Raw genomic sequence first — 25,210 nt, 5'->3', positions numbered from 1 at the left:
GCTGTTGGTATAAATACATTTAACATATTTTGAATGAATTTGCTCAAATATGTTTCATGTAAAAATAATTTTTAGTATTACATATCCTGTCTGGTCTCTATTTTAAAAGCTTTCTGTAATTCAGTAAATAATTTCATTTTTAAAAATCAATAATTCCTGTAATTTGGCCTTTTGTTTTATATATAGATTTGAAGTGAAAATATTGTTACAATCATATCCTAAACACCCAGTATTTTACTTTTCAGGTTCACTAGTGGATGATGAATCTTTAATTGGTGTCCTGCAAACAACGAAGCAAACAGCTGCTGAAATAGCTGTCAAGTTGTCTGTGGCAGCAGAAACTGAAGTGAAGATTAACACTGCTCAGGAGGAATATCGACCTGTTGCTACGCGTGGAAGCATTCTTTATTTCCTTCTTACAGCAATGAGCATGGTCAATAATATGTATCAAACTTCACTGGCTCAGTTCTTGAAGCTGTTTGATCAATCTATAGCCAGGTAGGAAGACACAGATTTTTCCTACTATTCAGATGTTTGTCTTTCCAATGTATTTGCTCTTATTCATGTGGTTTCTTTGTGCTTTGTTTTCATGATTTAGGTCTAAGAAGTCTCCTGTGCCTCAGAAAAGAATCTCAAATATTATTGAATATCTTACTTTTGAAATTCACTCATATTCTGTTAGAGGCCTGTATGAAAACCACAAATTCCTCTTTACCCTCCTCCTGGCTTTAAAAATTGATATTGAGAGAGGACATGTGGAAAACAGAGAGTTCCAAACTCTCATTAGAGGTATTTTTTAAAAATTGTTTTATGTGTAGAGCTAATTCAACTTTTTTTAACTTTTATGCCATTTCAAAATCTTATTTCTTTGTCTACATGGTTTCTATCAACGTTTCTGTGGGAACTGGGCTTGTTCAGCTTGGCAAAGGGAAGCCTGAGAGGACACCCAATAGTAGCCTTCCAACACCTGTGAGAAGGCCATTAATAATGCTAAGTTATCCTTTGGTATAAAATAAATGCTAAGGACACAAGAGTACAGCCAGTTTCCTGGAGAAAATTACTTAGGTCAAAATATATAAATTAAAAAGAAATGTCAATTATATCTTGACCCCTGGAATATCATGTATTTCATCAGAAAGTACATTTCATCCTGTGTTTTTATCCACAGGAGGTGCAGCGTTGGATCTACAGGCTTGCCCACCCAAACCAAGCCGCTGGATTCTTGACATGATATGGCTAAATCTGGTGGAGTTAAACAAACTTCCACAATTTGAAGAAATTTTGAACCAGGTAATATCTTCTAATTATCTTTTTAATGTTAATAACCAGTTTTGTCATCCCAATGTGTTTCCACAAAAATACAGAATAACAGCATAGAGACAATTAGGAAGCATGAATGGTGGTGTGTTTATGTATCTTCTTTAGGGTATTTTGTATTGTAGTAATTGAGGTAGAAAAAGGAGAGAAGGAACAGGAGCAAAGGAAAAAGGAAGTCAATAAAAGAGAGATAGGATAAAAAGGTAGAGGTGTCAAAAAGGATCATAAAATTAATCTGAGTGTTAGGTTTTAAGTGACAATGTTGTCTGTCTTGATTCTGGTGTATTTTTACAAGTTTGCTGCTTGTTTTTAAATACTTATTTCTGTTCCAAGGGTGACATTTAGATATGATGAGCTGGCTACAAATGCCATATTTTACATAGGCATGCATGAACTTACATGCACATAAGCTTGTGACATGTTCAATTTGGTAAATTTATTTTTCTTTTTTTAGTGCAGTTAAACCATTCCCTAGGCATATCTTATATCAAGTTCTCCTTGCTGTTACAGCATTGGCCAACTCCATTTTGTGATGGCCCTGGGGGGTAGCAGACATTTTAGCTAAATGGTTACCTGCAAGTGGTCCTGGCTGTTTCTAAACCCTGTATCAAGGCAAGGGTTGGATACATACCAGTGCAATTCTTCCAGTTTTTGGTTTCTTGAGGTATCAAAATAGAATATTAAATAAGGAGAAAGTTGGAGAAACTTTAGTTAGGTTGTTCATTCTGGGTTGTTAGGGTGCCAGAATCCTATTTCTATAAAAGTCCTTTCACCAGGGCTTTTCTAGAATGTGTGCAAACAAAATTTTAGACCCTGAAATACTTAGGTGACTATGTTACCACAAAAGCTCTCCTTTTTAAATTAATTTTTAGCACTGTCTTACTTTTGCCAGGTAGTTGCAAAGTTAAAAAGTGGCAATTAAAGTTATTTCGGTCATAGATAGAAATGGAATATGGAAGGGTGCCAACTAGGATATCAATTAAAAACCCAAATATTGTGAAAACATCTTTTTAATCCTTATTTTTATCCATTAGAAGTGCTGTTCTATTTGATTGATCATATAAAATACAACTGTATCATTATTCATTTAGATGAAAAAGAAAATTATTTAAAGTGACCAAAAAAGAGAATGGTATGCCCTGTTCTCAAGAAGTCTCCTGTGCTTTTCTTTTTCTCATGCTAGTTTCAATTTGTTTTTCTCCTCTGAAAAAATAAGTCCCAGAGGCCTAATTTAACATAGACATTTTTTGTTTTAAACCTTTAGCAGTGCATTCCTTGTTCTTTTTCTAGTGGTCTGAGAATATTGCAGTAGCTGACCCTCCTCAGTCACTGCATTGAAGACCCAGTTGCATTTTCACTATGTTCTGCCCACTGGTATTCCTTGTCCTGTTATGTCAGGGGTTCTAAGAGGTGCCTTATATTGTGATCATATTTGTGGTCAGGTTTATTCTTTTTCAAGCCAAAAGCTTACTAGAATCTGCTACTTTTAATTTGTGATTCATTGGCTGGATGAACTGTACTGGGACAGATTTTTCTGATCCTCTTCATATTTTGTGACCAAAAGGAATAAATTAATCAATCACAGTTGTTCCTCTTGTAGTATAGAATCCTCCTGCTAATTACTGATTTTTCTAAAGTAGATGCATGTGTTTGGGAGGGGAATGCATAGATAACTGGCTGGCTTGAGAGTCTGCATCTTAACACTGATTGCAGCAATTGAATTAATATTACTTGTAGTATTTTAATAGCAATTCTCATGACATATGGCTTAAATGCTATAGGCAATGTTACTTGTAATATGTCCTAATATAATAATGGCCTCTCATTAAAAGCTACATTTGCAAGAGGATTTTACTGCAACTGAAATATATTTATTTGTGTGTTAATGTAATAAATTTAGATAGCTCACAGTGATAAGGCATGGAAACACTGGTTTGATAAAGATGCCCCTGAGGAAGAAATTATCCCTAATGGATACAGTGATTCACTTGACACTTTTCGCAAGCTTTTACTCATCAGGTGAGTATCTTCAGAAATTTTGGGAAATTACACAGTTGCAACTCATCTCAACTTATCCGTATGCTCTTATCATAATAGTGTAATTTCAGTTATCTCTGGGTGACATTAAATAGCAATTCACTCACATGAAATATGTTTTTATTCAATTACTTCAGAGCTATTTTCTGCCATCTAAAGGTATTTATAGAAAATATTTTTATAGCTTTTCTTTTACGTCAGGAGAAATGCAAACTGGATTGCATAATGCAGCCTTCTTTGAGAAGCCCATGAAAAAGTAGAATATTCCAGATAGCTTTCAATTTTTTAAATTAAATTTCTTTTGAAATTAACTATTTTAAATACCTTTAAACAAGTATTAAAATATAAAATAAAAAAAGAGAGATGGTGAAAATCCAAAATAAGTATTCAAAATCCCATGTGAAAGGTGTGCTATAATTTTTTTTTTTTTTTTACCATATAAGACCTCTAAGATCTTGGGATAAAATGGATTTCCCCAAAGAAGCATTCAGCTGCCTTATGCCTGAGATCATATCTTATTCCATTCATTTTATACTTCCCAAGTGCTGTAACAAATAAATCAGAGATACTAATGAAATACTCCAACAATATTATTTACTAGACTGTGATTTGTCTTTGGAGCAGATTCAGCCTGTGCCATAAAAAAGGCTGGAATCTGATGGAAATACCACATTGTTTAATGCTCTACACCCTAAGAGGGGAGAGGACCATCCAAGTCTGCAGCATTTAAATAATCTTCAAAACCTGAAGATTGTCAAAGTAATATATTTTATCCAAAAGTAGTTGTTTGTTTTTCCATGGGAAAAACACTCATCACCAGCACAAATACGGTCCAGTGCAAAAGAATTGACTTTGTATCCTAAAAGGCTAAATGACCAAATGAATCATCTGCAGAGTTTTACTAAAGGGCAAAAAAACCTTAACATTTTCCTTTCTGTGTTCTCAAATACAAAAGTTCTGTTTAAAATGAAGAATATCCCAAACTAATGAAGGTGCCTAGAAGAGAAAATTCCAATGCAAATAGTTAAGGCAAAATTGTAAGCAACTGGAAAGTATCGTAAGTTGAGGGAGACCATCAACTCTGCCTGTTATGATGTCTGTGAAGACAAACCTAGAAGCATATATATATGAATGTGTGTGTATGTATATGTATATATAATGATTTTTTAAAATCTCCCTAATTAATAAAAATAAAATTTCTAATTTGAGTCTGATCTTGGAGGAAAAGGCAGTGAATTTATATCTTTGTATGTATTTTATTTTCTAGGTCTTGGTGTCCAGACCGAACACTTTCCCAAGCAAGGAAATATATTGCAAGTTCCTTGCATGAGAAATATACAGAGCCAGTTATTTTGAATTTAAGAAAAACTTGGGAAGAAAGTGACATGCGAACACCTCTCATCTGTTTCTTGTCTATGGGATCAGACCCAACTGATCAGATTAATTCCTTGTCTCGGAAGCTTCATTTGGGTATGAAAGTAATTATTCATTGTCATATGTTAAGACACAGATGGTCAGTATAAGTCATTTCAGAGATGTTTTTTCCTGAGAAGTATTTCTTGAATTCTCTTGCACTACTGTTTTTTCCAGAAATATCATCTTAGAGATAAAATAATGTTTTAAATAGAAGACAGTATGCTAAGAACCATTCTGTGTGAGGTTGGACAGTAATTCAACTCTTTTTTTCATAAATTGTTATCATTCTTCCTGGTGATGATAACTTTTTAAATCCCTATCTTGTAAAGCAATTAATTCTTCTTTTAAAGTCCTGTTATGGTGACAATAATATTTTCTTGCTTTAACTCTTAACTACAGGTAACTGCAAAATCAGTAATCTGCTTAAAATATTACTTTGTAACAAAAAAATAGCTACAAGGTCTACATTTGTATATTCTGGACTTCAGTTCTACATTATGTGGAAGTTCTGAAAAAGTGTGAATAGAAACTGAGTTGAGAGTAGATCCCGTATATTCTTGACATTAGTCACATTAGTATGTTCATAAATTCAGTTTTACATCTTTGCATTGTGTTTATGTACACCTTGAGAAAAATCTCTGTTCATATTTCAAATGCTCTGGTGTTGTTAAAATGTGGCACACATTCACATTCGCAGTCAACCTTAGTCACAGTCTTTAACTTCAGTGAGTATATTGTCTATGTGTATTTCAATGTTGTTAAACAAAATGTCAATGTTTAGAAAATGTATACAATGTCAATGTTTAGAAAATGCTATATATTAATAGCATAATATGATGGTGAAGGGCTTTCATATGCTTTCATATTTATATATTTTTGCATTAAATTAATTTAATTGTGCTGTATTTATATCACTGGTTGCTGGACTGAATTGAAATTCTCACTTTTTCTCAATAATGTAAGTTCATTAATCTTATATTGTCAAATATGTTATAGAATGTAGGACCATCTCAATGGGCCAAGGACAAGAGGTTCATGCACGTAAACTCGTAGAGGTGTCAATGGAACAGGTGGGGAAAAAACATTGCTACATAAGTTGATTGTTTTGGTATTCTTTTACACCCCTTTAGCATCCAGTCTATAATATTTTGCATTTTCATCTTACTATCAAGCATATCTCAGGGTGACCATGTCTTTTTGAATGCCTGAGTTTAAAAACATTTCTCTGTGGCATATATATGTGACAGTGGAGTCCAAGGCAATGCCTCTGGCAGCAGTGCTACTGAGCAGCTTCCCAAGTTCCTTACTTATCACTACACTCTTAACAAAGGGAAAAAGGACATTGTGGCCTGGTCCTGTCCAGATCCCACCTCTTTATTGGAATTTTTTTTCATTTTTTCCCCTCCCATATAAGAGATACCTGGATGTTGCATAACTTCTACTGAATGAAACGATGAGTGCACATGTAGCTTAAAGTTGTAGATACAGAAACCTGTGCTTGCTTGTAATACTGTTTCACATTTTTCTTACAACACTGCTAGTGACAGGACCACTTACTCACCAGCATTTGGTGTCTCTTCTTTGTTTCTTTAATTGTCGATCTTTTGGCTTTGAGTCCCAAGCCTGTCTAAGAATTTCTAAACAATATATAAGAATTTTTCTTTAGATGTTGTAGTGTAATTTGTTATGGCAGATGATATTCCCCAACAGTAAAACCATGAAAAACCTAAGTAGCAGCTACAGAGAGATAGTAATTGAAACTTCAAACACAATATAAAAGTTTTAGTGCAAAGGTGGTACCTTCTGGTCAGCTGGACACTTCAAGGAGTTGCGGACAGTCTTTCAAATGAAGACATACAGCCATAGTTGCCTGCAAGCTCAAAATATGGGGTATCAGTCATATACCTGTACTTTAGAGGGGTAGAATATCTCCAGTAATAGAGAGCAGAACATGAGTATTGGCATATAGATGTACACCAATTTGGAAAAAGATAGAAAAGAAATCTCTTTATAGCAAATGAAAATTTATATTATAAGTGCACACATACATCTGGTATTTCTTTTTTTGTATGTCTAGAATGGTCACGCTAAACTCCCAGTTCATTGCAATGGTGAAAACTGGAGCATTCCTTCCTTTCTTTTGCTCTTAAATTGAAGCACAAGGACACTCAAAACAGCACTCCAGTAGAGCTACCAGTAACAATTTCTGAACTACATGCCTTGGTGCTGAAGGGAGTAAAATGTGAACATCAGATTTGAAACTACTAAACAGAATTAGTGAATATGAAGACAAATACCTATTTGGTTTTTTTGTACCTCTGGCCAAGAGTACATAATATTATTAAAACTGCTGTGCTATGTTACAGGAAGATAATTTTCAAAAACTGTGTTTGCTTCATTTGGAAATGTATGAAATTGATTAAAGATCTCCCTCAGAAAAGTTGATCCCCATAAAAGAAGGAAAAAAACACCTTCATTTAATCTTCTTTTTTTTAATATCTATCAATTCACCACAAATATGTCAACTATATTTTTTCACCAACAGTTACTGATGTTTTTTAAATGAGCTAAAACAAAATTGCTAAAATGAAATTACAAGCTGTAATGAAATCCACTGTCCATCACTGTTTAGAACTGATTAAATAATGTCCCATTTTAATATCAGGCTTCTAATTCATCAGGCTTCTAAAGTGATGCTAAAAATGCTGATTGGATTTAAATTCATAAACAAAAGTTTAGAGAGACAATAATCCAACTAGAGCTTTCATGCTCAATTTGAGAGATGAATAAGATCAAAATAAGTGAAGGTTGAATTTCATGCAAATGCCTTTATTGCAGATAAACTAATTGGAATTAAAAACTTTAGAGTCTTATTACCACCCCTTTGCACTTATTTAGATTATGTTATTAACAAATCAGTTTTTAAAAATACGTATTCCTTAAATTTCAGCTGTTACTTTTCCACTCACATTCTTTTGGATCTGAGAACAGGATTGCTTATCGCTGATGTTTTGCTGGAAGAGTACAGGAACCTCTTTTTGCCACTAGATAGCACTGATTCTTTACTTACAATATTGAGCCTGGTTATGTTATTTTCATTGAGAAAAAGAGAATGTGGAAATAACTTTTGCACTAACTTATCCTATTTGCTTTATCTGTGCCAATATCCTATAATATCAAAAGAGAATATATATTTAGGAACAGAACAGAATTTTTAAAAAATTACATGGAAAACCAAATTTTATTCTTATATAGACAGCTGGCTTTAGCATTATGTATAACTTGTTCTTAATATTATATGGTAATAGTTGATATCCTTGTTTAGGGAGGTTGGGTGTTACTTCAGAATTGTCACCTTGGACTGGAGTTCATGGAAGAACTACTGGAGACACTTCTTACTGCTGAGATCCAGAATGACACATTTCGAGTTTGGATAACTACTGAACAACATCTTAAATTCCCAATTACACTGCTACAGGTTTGTTCAAATATTTAATTTAGGTACTTAATGAAAATTATTCAAATTAATTATGTAAATGGCAGTAAAAAAATGGAGGGGAAAAACCCAAGGATAAAATGGACTTTTGTTGCAACGTAAATATCACTTCAAAAAGGAAGGTTACTTACCAGTAACTGGAAGTTCTTGATGATGCATTATCTATGTGTGAGTCCACACTGTACAGAGTCCATTCTGTACACAGAAGCACTTCAGTAAAAACTATCTCGCTTTACTTCTATCCCTTTTTGCCTGACCAGGTGCCTTGTAGACAGATTAATGCCCACAAATGTTCTTCCAGAGAAAGATTCCAGATTCCCCTAAAATAAAGAAATGAATTGTAAATGGGACAGAACACACATGGATAACACATCTCAGAGAACATCACCTACCCGATTTCTTTGGATGAACTATAAATGGCTGCTCTGTAGATCTCAAGGACACACTTTTTATCAGAACCAGGAGAATTGCCTAAACCTTTACAAAGTACACTTAAGTCGCTGATGATAGTTCCCAACACTCTCATTGGATCATAATGCTACTTAATATCTACTGTAATAGCTGTATGTTGACATTCCTATGTTCCCTTTCCTCTAAAAAACAGTGGAAGTCTCCTTAGTCATTCTCATTCTCTCTGAATAAAAATAGATGCCTCACCTGATATCCAGCATGTAAAGGGGGAAGGACTCCTGTCTTGAAAGAGTGTAGAGGCAGCCTTCAGTAAGAATTGTCCATCCCCATGGTCTGTGTATGGAAAGCTAGCTGTATGCACTCCTGTGTTCTCTCAAAAGAACAAGAAATCATCCTGCGTCTCCAAGGGGTTTATGAATAGTGAGGTTTATGGACACAGAGTTTGCTAAAAGTGAGAAAAGAGAACTCAGAGGGTTGATGGATGAATCTTCACTGTGTTTATCTCAAATATTTCACATGTGATTTCCCACTATATAGTGTCATGTTACCTGTTAAAATGTTAACATATTCAGGAATTCCAGAACAAGAATAATTGACAAACCAAAGCCCCTTCTCAGATGAAAAGAGAACAATTTGCTTTGCTCTTTTCAATATAGAATTTTCATCAATACCTGAACAGGATATCCTTTGAAATGTGGAAACATTGATTTTTCAAGTGTTCCAATCCAGTCCAACAGTAACAGCAACACAGCTCGGTGTGTTCATGGGCTGCCTGGCCTGTCCTTCCTGTGCAAGCTGCCATGTTACCCAAGCTAGACAGACAAGTATTTACAACTGGAGAAAAAAAAAACCCTTTATTTTTATTTTAGTACCTCCAGCATTTGTAATTGTCTTGAGCAACAGAGATTCTGGTAGGGTCAGTCTGTGTCTGAACTAATAAATTGTTCCATGAGCATTATCCAGCGCTGGAATGCAATAGCCCATAGGGGTAAGTAGTTAGAACATTCTCTGATGTGAAAACCTGTGCTTACTAGCACTTTTCCAAATAATTTGCAGGTATGGTTTGAAAATAAAAATGGTGTAGCCACTCTTCCCATTAGGCAGTTTTGCTTGAAACTAAGGGGCTGAATTCTAAGAGGCTGTGACAATTTACTACCACAAATATGGATTCAATGTCTACTGACCACAGTACTCAGGAATATTCTCTGGTGAATCTAATTTGCTGCTGTAGACAGAGCCAGAGCCAGAGTAGACACTGTGAACACAAAGATCTGATCTGAGGGGTGAGATTTCATTGTATTTACTGTGAAATTCTGGGAACAGAAATACTACACCGTTCTTGTCATTATAAGGGATGCTTTTCTTGCATGATTCAGTCATTGAATCAGGGATATAAAAGCCTTTTGAAAAGCACAGTGACTGCTTTTATGTCATTGATGATAAATTTTAGGTCCATGGCCAAGTGTCAGTGATGGTTTTAACCAAGAGAAGTTAAAGGTCTGTGTTCAAAATCCTTTGTGGCCTAATCTAGTATGACTGCAAAAGAGAAGGGTTTTGGAAGACCTGTTTGCAGCCTTGCAGTACTTGAAGGCGCCCATAGGAAAGATGAGGACAGACATTTTAGAATGGTGTGTTGCAACAGGTCGAGGGATTCTGGTTTTAAGCTGAAGAAGGTTTTATTTAGATTACATATAAGTTTTTTACAATGAGGGTGGTGAAGCACTGAGACAGGTGGCACCCAGAAAGGTATTGGATACTCCATCCCTGGAAATATTCAAGGTCAAGTTGAACAGGACTCTGAGCAATCTGATCTGTTTGAAGATGTCACTGATCTTCAGGGGGGTTGGACTGGATGGCCTTTAAAAGGTCCTTTCCAACTTAAACTATTCTATGATTCTGTGTACTCCTTTTATGCAGTTTAAGTACATATCAACTTCATTTCTACAAGGCTTCAGTTATTTACATTTTATTTATAACTAGTAGTTGGGACATTTTCATATGTTGCTATTTTTGTTTCAGTAAACAAATCCAATTCCTTTATATTTTTCTTGAGACAGATTGCTATAAAGTTCACAAATGAACCTCCACAAGGTATACGTGCCGGACTGAAAAGAACATTTTCTGGAATTAGTCAGGATCTGTTAAACGTTAGCAACCTGCCTATGTGGAAACCTTTGCTTTACACTGTAGCTTTCCTGCATTCTACTGTTCAGGTATTTCTTAAAAGGTTTGCAAATAGTGGTGTAATATATGGAGTCACTCTAATAGAGGTTCCTGAAAAAACACATTCTGATATTTATTGTAGCATCATGCTGCAGGACTAAAGCTTTAACCACTGTAATCTGTATTTCAAGGTTCATTATTATCTCTTTTTTAAAATAGCTTTTAAACAATTCTCATATAATGAGCATTTAGATTTTTTTTCTCATCTAACTTCAGCTGATCGAAAGTTAGTCATTGGGTATATGGGAAAAAATTCTCTCTGTAGTCAATAAAATAGATAAGCATGCTAAAACAGAAAACCAGCTTATCTGTCACAGCTGTCTTTCTCTAAGAGTGAATATTTTTCTAGAGATATATCACTTTCTCCATTGATTTTAAAGGCAATCCAGATGCCTAATTTGGAGTAGCTATTTTCTAGATGGCTAAAATGAAATAAAATTCTTATAACATCTGTGCCAATGTGTTTTCTACATTAATTCCAGTGTGAGAACAAAGATACCTATACATTGTAGTATAAAGAGAAATAAGTTTTGAGACAACAATAAAGACTAATATTCTGAGCTCTCTGAATGTACTGCCTTTTCACCAAGGATCTCAAAATAGTTACAAAACACTGTTTAAGCCTTAGGTTCTACTGAGCATCTTCTATTTTTTGGTGTAGGCAGCTGGTGAGAGAAGGACAATTTTTGATGTTCACTGTTACAGCATTCTGCATTATTTTACTTCTTTTACCCTTTTTAAACAGTGAAAAAGTTGTTCTGTGTACTGCCTCGGGATTATACTGTTCTTGTGGAACTAGATCTATGATTATTCAACCCATCAGTGTTTTTAAAAACTATTCCAGCTATTCATCTGTTAAGAAATTTTGTGAATTGCCAACCAACAACATTGTCCTGCCTTTAAAGTGACCAGTTCTTAATATTCTTTGGGGACAAGATCATGATGATAAATATAGCTTAGGATGTAATTCAAAAAACTTTGCAGGAAATCATTACACTTTTCTGCATGGTATTATTGGTTAATGCTGTCTCATCTGCTTATAAGCAGATGATGGTTCCCAACACTCTCATTGAAAAATAAAAGGTGGGGGTTTTTTTTCATTCTAGTTCTTTTTAAATATTGTAGCTAGGGTGCCTAAATGTTACTTCAGGTGTCAAAGACTGTCAGTGATTAGTGACCTGGTAATATAAAATCTGATAAATATGTTATTACTTGGATAATTTTAAAATGTAATTTATTAATTTGATAAATGTCAGCGCTATTCATAAGTTTAGTTCTTAACTTCGTGGATTAATTTGTTCTACATTCTGAAAAAAACATCATTGAGCAAATTAACTGAGGTGGCTTTAATATACTTGTGAAAAATCTAATAGTGCTAGGTGTTGAAAGGGTTTGGGCTACAGAATATTTATTCTTTACTTTCATAGTTGACTATTTTTCTGTTAATACAACTGTTATCACTTTATTTCCAAGTAGGCATCCAATAATATATTTCAATAATGTGATGGTGGCAACCTTAATGTAAAGTTATGAATTTTGAAAAAATGTACATTAAAAAAACCATATTGAAACAATAAGACAGAAGTGGCTGTATAAAACTCTTTGGAAAACTGAGCATAAATATAGGAGCTTGAAAATTTTAAATATCATTAGTCGATAGTATATGTAAAAAGAAGAGAAAAACTGTACATGCTATATTAATCAATTATTTAATATAAAAATCTCATTATCCACACAGAAATGTGGCATTGTAAACTTGTGACTTTCAAATTGATTATTAAAGTTATTAATAAATTGTTTTGTTGCTTTTTCTATAAATATTTATCCCTCATGGTATAACTTAACTGTATTATTGATACGTTTGAGGCATACAGCTATTTCCTAGGCTACATTTCATTAGTATTGTTATTGAAATTTTTTAAGGAAAGAAAATTATAAGTTGTTTCATAAATATATTTGGTTTTAATTTTATTCCTAAGGAGCGACGCAAGTTTGGACCTTTGGGTTGGAATATTCCCTATGAATTTAACTCAGCAGACTTTACAGCCAGCATTCAGTTTATAATAAATCACCTAAAAAAAATTGACATCAAGAAGGTGAATGCTAAAATCTTTATATAGTACATTTTAATGCTTTGAATGGCAGCAGAAATTGTTTTTTCCTCATGTTTATCATAATTTACTCATTGCTATTCATTTAGTGCCACTTCTAATGATCAAAGGTTGAGGTTCTCTGCAAGAAAATCAAGCTGAAATATTTTATGTGCTGTCATGCATGTAAAAATACTGATTTGTTAAGAACATTAATTTGTTTTTCTTTTTTACTGTATCCAAAATTAACAAGTCTGTATGTTATCTGTTTTGGAAAGGGAGCTAAAATATTTACCAAGTTTGATAGAGCAAATCAAACCTCTCTACAGCTACCATGTGATCTTCTACTGCTTAGCAGGGAATAGCCATTCCTTATGAAGCAGCACACAGCAAAGAGAGAAAAATAAGAAATAGGGAGAAGGGGTGGCATGGGGAGGGTGGACTGGGGGGTAAGAAGAGAGGCAATAGCAGCTGCGAGTGATTTCAGATCAAAGAAGTAATAATGAATATAAATATTTTATATGTATCACATATATATATATATAAAATATATTATGATATTTTACTTCTGGAGCTCAAGGCATATGAGGAGTGGCTGAGGGACCCAGAGTGTATAGCCTGGAGAAAAGGAGGCTCAGGGGAGACCTTGTCACTCTCTACACCTCCCAGAAAGGCGGGTGTAGCCAGGTGGGGATCGGCCTCTGCTCCCAGGCAACCAACTAGTGCCAGGACAAGAGGACATGACCTCAAGCTGTGCCAGTAAAGGTTTAGGTTGAACATCAGGAGGATTTTCTTAGTGGAAAGGGTTGTCAAGCATTGGAATGGACAGCCCAGGAAGGCTGTGGAGTAACTATGTCTGTAAGTGTTGAAGAAACAACTGGACTTGGCTCTTAGTGCCATGGTCTAAATTGGTGTTTGGTCAAAGATTGGATGCAATTATCTTAAAGGTCTTTTCCAACATAAATGATCCTGTGATTCTATATTTATAGTAGCAGGATCAAGCCCAACTCTTCTATAAAATTGCAGAGTTGAGCTCAGTAAATACATTAGAAATAACTTATTGTTATATAATTTTTTCAATTTATGTTTCAGAATATTATGAGCTTCAGATTGTATTTAAATTAAAATCTTCTTCTTACATATAATAACTATAGTCTTTCATGTACTTTACTTGCATCCAGGGGATATCGTGGAACACAGTGCGCTACATGATTGGAGAAGTACAGTATGGAGGCCGAGTCACAGATGACTATGATAAACGTCTTCTTAATTGCTTTGCAAGGGTAGGAGAGCTTGGAAATACAGTTATTTGTCATGATTATTGGCAGCTGTAAAACAGAAATCAGAAGGTCTTCTTTCTGCATATGCAATTCACCAATTTTCAAAGTAAAACAAATTTTTCAAAACATCATTCTTTGGCAGTGAGGATCTTCCCTTTGGTTCCTCTTTGGTGAGGAGCAGAAGCTTAAAAAGACTCAGCTGGAAGTCAAACATAGTAGACATATTCTTAATGATTTATGGTTGTATTAAAGTAAAATTAGATGCAGTAGCTGAAACAAGAATCCTAATCCTCCGAGAGTAAAAGTGAGGTTAAAAAGCCCTCTAAGTAGCAAAATAATTGCTGTCTTTCTTTTTCCCCATGGATTTTTCACAGGTATGGTTTAATGAAAGTATGTTTGACAGCTCTTTCTGCTTTTACACTGGCTATAAAATTCCAGTATGCAAAACTCTGGAACAGTACTTTGAATACATCCAGTTACTTCCTGCCATGGACACCCCAGAGGTGTTTGGTCTCCATCCCAATGCTGATATTACGTAAGTAGGTCTCAACATATTGAAAATGGAGAATGTTTCTTTTAGTATTTGGAATCAAATTCCTATCAAGTGTTAAGTAAAGTATATTTTGCATTGGAAATCTAGGATTCATGTAAATTTCACTGTTGAAGTGGAACACTTCCTATGTATGTACATTGTTATAAATGCCGTATCTTCAGCTACGTTTTACACGTCCTTCTAAAGCAGTTGGAACTCTTATAACTTACTCCTCATGATTTTACTTTTTTTAATTGAAGATATTATCAAACTTTAATATGAACACGTGATCAGTTGATCTATGCAGTTCAACTTGAGAAAGTTTCTACTATTGGCTTTTGTTTCAAGCAGTTTATTTTTCTGTCCACAATTGTTAAATGATTCTCTGGATTGTCATTTGGTTTACAAGCACATGCCTTTGGATGCAACTACAAACTTATGGTGCAGTCGGTCTGGCCATTTCCATTATTTAAAAGAGGCTTTTCGACTGCACCAAGTACTAGCTCCACTTAAAATTTTATCTTTGACTGAATTCACTCTTTCATTCCAAATAATCTGTGTAACAGCTTGCCCTTTATTTCTTTCTAATATTATATGCCCTGTGAATGGATATGAACATCATAATATTTTTTTCCTTGAAGTTCTTAATAATTCTTCCATGAAATACTGCATTTTCATATGCAGTATGTCCACATTCTACCTTCATTGTTTCTTCATGTAGCTATTTTTCTACTTTTAAATATTCAAATGCAGAGCTGCTGTGAAAACCTAACATCATCTAATATTTTTGGATGAAACAATAATTTCCCACAATTTTTCAGTGTCAAAGTTGAGAGGCTGATGCTGTGTCAAGAGGCCTGTATTCTAGGTGTGCTGTGAGAAGAGTACACAGTTTTACTGTCAACTCCTACTAGCACATACCGCTTTTAATATATGCTTGTGAAGAAAAGAATCTGAGAGTAGATTCTGTTTCAAGTCATTCCCTGATACTTGCAAGACCTCCCTTCAGAAATGATTAAAGAAGAAAGACGAGCCAAGATTTAACAGAGAGCTAAACAAAGTCTTGAAGAGAGACATGCTGTAGATCCAAAATTAGGCTTGTAGGAGAGCTAATTTATAGGAGGAAACTTGAGACTAATACTGTTGGAGGAGCTTTAGTGAGTAGGAACAGCTCTCTGGTTTCTCTTCCGTGCTCGGTTTTCCTTCCACTTGGTACCTCCACATATTCCTGTTACCTTTCTTATTCCTGTAGATTTTGCCTTGTAGGTATTTCTTTAGAGTTTGGGGAAAATGTTTTACTGCTTAAGGCTTTTTCCCATGTCTCTCATGGTCTGTTATAAGCAACAATGCACAGTTGCTGTGTCTGAATTTCGTCTTTGATGTACAGACTACATGGATTAGCATCCCATACAATATAAAATTCTATTCAAATTCTCCTTATAATATCTTCTCAAGTCATCTCAGAGTATGCAGAAGGCTAACCGCTAGAATTGAAACCCTGAGAGAGCCAACAGCTCTCCATGTTACTATTACTGAGGACAAGAAAAATCTTATCTCTCACTAATTTACCAAGGCAGTTTTACATTTCAGCCAAAAGCTCAATCTGTTGGTTAAAATTGTAAGGCTTCAATGAATTTCAATGCTTTCATTTAGGATTAACACCTGAAATCATTGAGAATGATTTTAACTTGCTGTATGAATCATAGGCTCTGCAAAGCCACATAGTTAACAGGTACCTGAGCAGGAAAGGAATATTCTGACAGTCTTCTGCCAAAACCCCTTCCCAACTGGTTCCCTTCTAAAGCCTTAAATGTAGCTGAATATTTGTTAAGCTATTGCAAGCGGATGAATGTAAGGTTTTGAACACCGTGCTGCAATAGATATTGCTGTCTTCTATAAAAAGCTGAGGCAATGGTTCTGTCACGTGCATTTTTTCTTAGTTTTCACTTCCAGTGAAAATCCCTGATGGCATGTATTCCAGCTATCAAATAATGATAGCATGTTACATCCAAATTCTTGAGAAAATACTCTTAATAATGTTTTTTGGAGCTCAGAATCCACAGAAAATTAATTTTCTTTTTTCATCTTATGACACAATTCACTTTACAATACTGTTTTGGGGGAAAAAAATATAGAAATACATATTGAGTGCTTTATCTTACATACTTTAAGCAACACTCACACTATAAATGAGATTCGTTTAATGTTGCTGTATCTTCCTTTCTGTTTACTCTAGACTTGCTTAACAGTAATAGAGAAAAATAGATCCTTGTAAAGTGCAATTTCTCTCATCACAAAGCAGACATCTAAAATACATGAGCTGAATAGGGCAATCGAGACAAAAAAGCTGATATGGAGACATCTACACATAAATATCTACATGTGATGAGGGTCAACCCATCACGCGCAACTGATTCCATGCTCAGGAACATGGTACTTCCTCTACAGACTTCTGCCATCTTTTTATTGTTACTGTTTGCATCTATACTTCATTTTATTTGCAATCTAAAGTAAAGTGAGATTTTCCAAAGCCCAGAAATTTTTTTTTGCAGAGTGGTTTTTATGTTGAATATGTCCCAGTGGTATGTAAATGAAATTCTTTCCTGGTATTTTAACCTCACTTCTGCAGTGGAAAATTACTTTTAATTATGTAAAGACCAAGATACATATTTCTGCCTTTTCTGTTTTTATTTACAAAAACGTCTTGTTAAAAGAGTAATTATTATTTATGCAAGATTCACGTAAGTTCTCCTCTTCAGAAGGTTCCTAGCTTGTGTCATTTAAGAAAGGAATATCACCAGTCAATATCACCTTTGATTCCATTCCTTTGCTGCTATTTCTCAAAAGCCATTCTCTTCTTTTCCCCAAAGTTTGCATACTTCTTTTTAAAATAGTTTCTATTCCTTTTTTTTTTTTTTTTTTAGATTTAGAAAGACCATTTCTTAAATTTAAATATAATTTAATTGATGTAATGATCAGGGAACCCATACCTTCTACATAAAATAGTCTGATGGCAGAATTGGAAGAATGGTGCTTACGGTATGAAGAGGAAGGTTCACATGTCTCTAATCACTACTTGTTAAATCAACAAGACAAAAAGGAAAGGTTACGACCACCAATATGTCATCCAAATTACCAATAAAGCCATGAGTCCAAGAGAATTTTTATCTTTTCTGCTCATACATGGTCTTGAATAAATCTTTCATTCTTTTAATGGGGCCATAAATTGAAAAAAAGCTTGAGAGTTTTGAATCTAAAGTCAAGGGTTATGAAAATCCTTGAAAGCCCCCACCATTCCTATTTTAAGAAGCAGAAATTATATCCTCAGAGAAGCAAAATCCTAGTAGTATTTCTTCCACTTTTCTGATTTATAGTCTTTATAATTGCGTTCACACTTCTTTTTTTTTTTTTTTCTGAAATACTGTAGTATCTAGCTTCTCTGGTATTGTGACACTGTATCCAAAGCATCTTTAGGCACTTTAGTTCACACATTCTATCCTTGGTTTCATGTCTTATATAATTATGTATGACAAAGTAACAGAGGAGATGGATATCATAGGAAAGTTGAAAAGTAATGCTGACATGCAAATCTATGCTTTGAATCAGTGTAAATGTATGTCCTTACATCACCCATTGATGTCTGTTCCTCGTGTAGCTGATTCCATAAGGTAAAAGTAGGCATTGCTGACACTTCAGTACTTCAGGCTTTCTTTCTTATTTCCTCTCATAGCTCTACACCACTGGATAGCACTCCAACAAAAATACTCCTATAATTATTCTGTTGAAGGACTGATGTGGTCTACCATCTTTCATTATGCAATGCCACACAAATTTAATTCACACTTTTGTATTGACTCAGAACATTAATTTGCATTAGCACTGCCCATGCTTCACTATGGAATAGAAGTTTTTTACCTGCAGTGCTGTAAATCTAGCAGCCCTTGTCATTAATCCTGAAACATCTGAAAGCAGAATAGATTTACTAATTATCAGAGGGGCAGCTTTCAGAGTTATACCTCCACCTTTTCCTGTTTCTGCATTGCACTTTTAAGAAGTAATTAAATGAGGCAAATATTCTTCCTTGTTACAAAACTTTTATTGCTTCTTCTCAACAAATAGCTCTTTAGAAGACATTAATCAGGAATATGCCATTTCCTTCCCTTTCCTCAGAATCCCTGATATCGTAGGTTTTTCTGCCACCTCACAATCTCAGCTTGCAGACCTCCTTCTTATCCCTGAATTAGGCACACAGGAAGTATATAAGAGGGAAGAGGGAAGTTCATATGCTTTAAAACTTTGGTGAACCAAACCTTCATGATCAGTGTATTATGCAGTGTATTATGGTTGGTGCAGGATGCAAAGGAAACCAATTTTGTGCGAGTTTTGATTTGACTTCATGGCACACTGTTTTTTGTGTGTTCTACAAAGTTATCATTAACTATTAAAAAATTCTATGTAATTTATAGCATGTTTTTCATCCTCTCAGATACCAGAGAAATACATCAGCTGATGTTCTGGATACTATTACCAACATTCAGCCTAAAGAAAGTGGTGGAGGATCTGGAGAAACTCGTGAATCAGTTGTTTATCGTTTGGCTGAAGACATGCTAGAGAAACTTCCTCCAGATTACGTACCTCATGAGGCAAGCTAACCTTAGTCTTGTCCTACTGTTCTCTCTATTGAGTTTTCCCACTACACATTCCAAAAAAGAAACATCAAATTGTACAAAAGATCATATAAACGTAGCAGATTCAAGTAAGGAACCAACACCCTTATTGCTACCAGCATGAATTGGTATGAAGTTTTTTTATCTAAAGTCAAGACATCTGACAATTGGCCATGGAGATATGTTGGGGAGACTACACTTGGATTTGCAAAGCTACTTGGGAAAACAGAAAAAAGTCAGTCTTGACATTTTGTGACAGCAGTCTCCTGGGCCTTCTGGGAGAAGTCCTGTTCTAGCAAAATCATGTGTAATTGGGTACTGTTAGACAAAAAGTAAAAACTGCAGCAGTTTTAAGGAGATAAATGTTAGCTGAATAATACACAAATCTAATATTTACTTTTCTGAACACATGAGTAGTTAAAATGTTGCATACTACAATGGCATTTCAACGATTTAGACTTAACTAAAATTCCTTCTGTGCTTTTATAATTTAGGTAAAGGCTCGTTTAGTTAAAATGGGAATACTAAACTCTATGAACATTTTTCTTCGTCAAGAAATTGACCGCATGCAGAGAGTGATCACAGTTGTCCGCACCAGTTTGAATGATCTGAAACTAGCCATAGATGGAACTATTGTTATGAGCGAGGCAAGTAAAGTACTTCTACTACATATGGAATACAGTGCTTTAAACTATTAACTTGATTTATTTACTTTGAATATTATTTAATTCTTTCAGAATTTAAGAGATGCACTTGATAACATGTATGATGCTCGAATCCCTCAAGTATGGAGAAGAGTGTCTTGGGAGTCTTCCACACTTGGCTTCTGGTTTACTGAACTTTTGGACAGAAATGCTCAATTATCTAATTGGATATTTCAAGGAAGACCAAAGGTTTTTTGGATAACTGGATTCTTTAATCCGCAAGGTAAGGCTACTGAAAAGACTTGAGTAGTAATGTATTGAATAGTAGTATTTAGATGGTTATGCTGCCAGCATGTGTCACAGGAGCCAAGATGAAAAATGGGTTCAATGTGCACTTACAGCCCAGAAAGCCAACCTTAGCCTAGGCTGCATTGAAAGGAGCATGGCCAGCAGGGCAAGGGAGGTGGTTCTGCCCCTCTGCTCTGCTCTGCTCTGCTCTGCTCTCGTGAGAGCCCACCTGGAGTGCTGCATCCAGCTCTGGGACCCTCACAGAAAGGATGTGAACCTGCTGGAGCAACTGAAGCAAAGGGCCATGAAGACAATCAGAGGGCTGGAGCACCTCTCATATGAAGGCAGGAAGAGAGAGTTGGGGCCATTTAGCCAGGGGGAAAAGGCTCTGGGGGTGACTTTTATAGCACCTTCCAGTACCTAGAGGGGGCTACAAGAGAGCTGGAGAGGGACTTTGCACAACTGCATTTAGTGATAGGACAAGGGAGGACAGATTTAAACTGTAAACGGGTAGGTTTAGAACTGATACTATAAATTTTTTACTGTGAGGGGTTAAGGCATTGGAACAGATTGGCAAAAGAAGTGTGGGTGCCCCATTCCTGGCAGTGTCTAAGATGAGGTGGGATTGGACTTGGTCTAGTGGAATTCTTTTTTTTTTTGTGTGTGTGACACTGACCATGACAGATGAGTTGGAACTTGATGATTTTTTTAAGGTCCCTTTCAACCCAAACATTCTATGTGATTCTATGGTTCTCTGATCTTTTAGTCTGACCCAAACCCACAGTTTTTATATTACAAGAAGGAAAACATATGGTAAATAAAACACTTAATCTTGCTGACATATGCAGCGTGATATTATACAACTTCTAAAGAAAGTATACTTAATAATAATGATACAGCTTTTAAAGAAAGTACTATTTTTCTCTGGTTTGAAGCTGTTTAACTCATTCCAAACTGTAAGTTGCGAGTATGGAAGAGCTTTAATCTAGAGCAAGATGTTACAGCAGCAACAAAATGACTTTTTACAGGACAGTAAGAGCAATCACTCACTGGAACAGCCTCATCAGAGACATGGTAGAGTCCCCACTTCTGGAGGTTTTCAAGATGTAATTGAATGGTGCTAGATAACCTCATCTAGTCTTCCCTTTCCCATGAAAGGTTGGACCAGGTGAACTTTCCATGTCTCTTCCAACGTGGGCTATGAACGTGCAATAGTACCACAATTTATAGCAGTTCTTTGTCTTTCACAAAGAATCATCAAAATGTATGTATCCATTTCACAGGTTATTTAATGAACAGTTTCTTCAAATCCATCAAAGATATGCTGTGAAGTACAAGTAAACATTATCTATCATTATCTGTTATAGCTTGATATTTTTACCATTTAGAGGAAAGAGGAGGTAAAACAAATTTTAACCATCTCCGTGAGTAAAAAAACCCATTACCTTATAAGGTGTGTGTTCCTAAGAGAATCTCCTTCAGCCTATACAACTACACATACAAAATTCTCATAAGAAACTTGTGCGTGACAGCTTTGAGGGTTTTTTTTTGTGTTTTTGTTTTAATTAGAACTAACCTAAAACTTTTGTTTTGATTAGAACTAACTCATATAACATTCAAGAACTAATTCTTGAATGCTATATGAGTTACCTTTGCTTTGTGATGCTTCTGTTCTTACTGGCCTTCCTACTGCCAGAACTGTAAAAACTACTAATAACAAAGTCTGGTTTAGAGTCACTTTCAGAAACAACTGATGTGCCTGGAGTACATCCAATTTATTATTAAAAGATGGTATTGGGATGTCAGTCAAACATCATTTGTATACTAAGTGGCACAGCTAATAAGCAAACTGATCTCTGATGATTCAAAAGCAGCGCTCACAGTGGTGTAAAAGAAGATAATGGACCACATTCTTTTGACAAATTAAAACATTTAGCCTAACGGGCAACAAACCTGAGATACAGATGGTCTTGAGCTTTATTATTGCTTCAACCTCTGTGTTAAAAAAAACCCAAAAGTAGTCCTTCAGCTAGAAAGAGGTTTGCTAAGTGCAAAATGTGTGCTGTGGGTAGAGGTGAGGTGAGTATATTTGTAAGATCAGACTATATTTGTAATACTGCTCACCAGGAAATTCACTATTAAGAATGCAGTTCTCTATGTTAACTTCTCTTTCTTCGTCTTGATCTCTATGACTCTCAATTCCAAGTAGTTCTTCATCTCATAGCTTAAAATAGCAGATATCGAGTTTTTGGTGACTTCATTGTTATCTTCTGACACGCACAGAAACAACCAGGTATTTGGTACTGGTGTCTCTGTTTTTGTAGCTTTTTACTTTATAACACATTCAAACCTCTTTGCTGCTCAGTCATCTGTGCTTAAACTATTCAGCCCTTAGCATCTCAAACTTTTCCTGTTTCAAATTTCTGTAAAGTCTGTTTCAAACAATACTCAAAAAAATCACCTAATTTGCTGGTCACTTATGTCATCCTCTACCTTTATTTCTATCTGACACCCTTTATTCCCCTAACAAAACATACATTTTTCATTCCTCATAGGCACTGCATTGACTAGATTCCCCACACTCACATAGTGATTTTATTATCATATTCAGACACATATTTTCTATTTTCCATCAATGAAATTTATTCTACTTCTTTCATTTAAAACACCTCCACCTTTTAGCTAAGTTGCCTTTACATAAACATCAGCTCACCCAATGGATAACTTGTTTGCCTTGAAATTCTTTCTTGAAAGACACCTTTATCATGGATCCTGTAGTTAATTGCCTTATGATAATATTTGTTAGTCAGTGTCCTGACCAAATATTTCTTAATAGAAATTTAATAGAAGAAAAAAGTACATGTCATTTAAAAATATTTTTCTTGGTGTAATGCACAGTATGCCGCTTTTGTCATTTGTTCCTATTTTGATCTCAAAGCAAAGTTTGCTATCATTAGTCAGGATGCTCCTTTTTTAATACAACTCTGATTATCTGTCTGCAAGTTCAGTGCAGAACCATGCTAATAACTGAGCAATATTTTATTTTATAATGTGAGATAAATACTAAATGCATGGCTTAATTTTTCAAGGATTCCTGACAGCAATGAAACAAGAAGCGACTCGAGCACATAAAGACTGGGCTTTAGATAAAGTTGCAGTTCATAATGACGTGCTAAAGCTAACCAAGGAAGAAATCATATCACCTCCTTCTGTACGTATGACATGCAAAGATGTTTCAGTATTAATTTTGGTATTTAGTTTATATTATGCACAATTGAGTCGTTTTGGATTGATAGAGGAAAAAGTTACTACTGTCTTCACCTTAATGTTTTTGCTCAGCATAGAAGCCAAACACTAAGTATGAAGCTATTAATTAAGTGAGAAAAATATTTAGTTAAAAGAACTGTTTTCATTGTACCACCTGTTAATTTTTGGAATTTATAGTAAACTTTACATGAAACTTTGTAGTATATAGAGTTTATTAAACAACTTTTGTTGCCCTCCATTTCAGTAGCATTATCTTCTGAAAAAGGATTATATTGTAGTTCAAAGTGAAATAGTTTGAAGAGATTCAATGCCAGATATTTTTTACTATAAAACATACACTTTTTTTAATGGTTTAAAAAATTATTATGCTTTATATGTTGTGATTTATCTGCTTACTCTTCACACAGGAAGGAGTTTATATCTACGGGCTCTTCTTGGAGGGTGCAGGCTGGGACAAACGAAGAAGCATACTTGTTGAGTCTTCACCAAAGATTCTTTTTGTCCAGCTGCCTGTGCTCCACATGTTTGCTGTTGATTCAACCAGACCTAGGGATCCCAGGCTCTATGTTTGTCCTCTTTACAAGAAGCCCAAGAGGACAGATTTGAACTTTATTACAGAGGTATTTTTAAAGACAGCAAAGTCTCCAGACCACTGGATTCTGAGAGGAGTGGCTCTTCTCTGTGACATCAAGTAAGCTGCTTTTCCTACTATGGCAGAAGAGTGTGTGGCACCAGTAACAAATTAAATGTGTAATTCTTCTACTGCTCTTTATTTGGCAGCTACTTGTCATTATACTAGAAATTGCATTTCAGTCTTGGCTTACTGATGTTTTTTCTCTGCTGTCAGCAAATTCAGTTTGCCTTGACTGTTTGTTGATAGTTTTGAAGTAAATCTTTCCAATAAGTTCATTGCTTGTAGTCTTTGAAGTATGCATTATATTACTTTAAATGGATACTTGCTTTAAAAATGTCAAATAAAATGTTATTAAACCTTACAAAAATAAAAATTTTGCTTTTTTATTCTTTCACATGTAGAACTTTTTGCTTGTGTTTCAGTGACTTATGATGACAACAAAATTTAAAATCTCCTAGATACAAACTTAAATTCCTAGATTCTGCATGATACACAGGTTATTTTCTGTGAGTCTGCAGGAAACTATATGACAAAAAATATCTTTGATCCATATTTTTTGCTTGGGCTTTCTCAGATCTCACTTGTTCTTGTTAAACTATCTAGATTAAGCAAAACTACACCAGGAATGTTTGTGTCTGGAATATCTGATGGAGACCAGTATGTTTTCTGTCCAGTTTAGCTGTGTGGGAACAGAAGTAGAACAGTTCCAACTACTAAATATGGATTTTTTTTTTAATTAGAGAACCAGATTATTTACAAGTATAATTGTTTTGTCTGCATTTCCTTGTAGCTCTAAACTGTGGGTTGCAATCCTTGAAATGACCCACACAGCATTATTCTGTGATGATACTCAGGAATATCCTAACCATGAGTTTTCCAGATATAATTAGTATGAAACTAATTCTATT

General features: G+C 34.9%; 1 protein-coding gene across 1 annotated transcript in view; it reads left to right on the top strand.

Moving 5' to 3' along the window:
• Positions 1–24,363, top strand: part of DNAH8 (dynein axonemal heavy chain 8) — a 114,673-nt gene extending 90,310 nt beyond the window's left edge. The window contains 16 exon segments of the mRNA XM_030944732.1: positions 246–498; positions 599–789; positions 1,169–1,290; positions 3,218–3,336; positions 4,622–4,824; positions 5,767–5,840; positions 8,096–8,248; positions 10,735–10,890; positions 12,880–12,996; positions 14,172–14,273; positions 14,645–14,805; positions 19,289–19,445; positions 19,964–20,116; positions 20,207–20,396; positions 23,491–23,612; positions 24,076–24,363. Of these exon segments, the coding sequence (XP_030800592.1) occupies positions 246–498; positions 599–789; positions 1,169–1,290; positions 3,218–3,336; positions 4,622–4,824; positions 5,767–5,840; positions 8,096–8,248; positions 10,735–10,890; positions 12,880–12,996; positions 14,172–14,273; positions 14,645–14,805; positions 19,289–19,445; positions 19,964–20,116; positions 20,207–20,396; positions 23,491–23,612; positions 24,076–24,363 (2,561 nt within the window).
• Positions 24,364–25,210: the final 847 nt, after the last annotated feature.

Source organism: Camarhynchus parvulus, chromosome 3 (assembly GCF_901933205.1).
Source record: "Camarhynchus parvulus chromosome 3, STF_HiC, whole genome shotgun sequence".
Classification (NCBI taxonomy): Eukaryota; Metazoa; Chordata; class Aves; order Passeriformes; family Thraupidae; genus Camarhynchus; species Camarhynchus parvulus.
The sequence above is the reverse complement of the archived record's forward strand: the minus strand, read 5'-3'. Positions and strand labels throughout refer to the sequence as shown.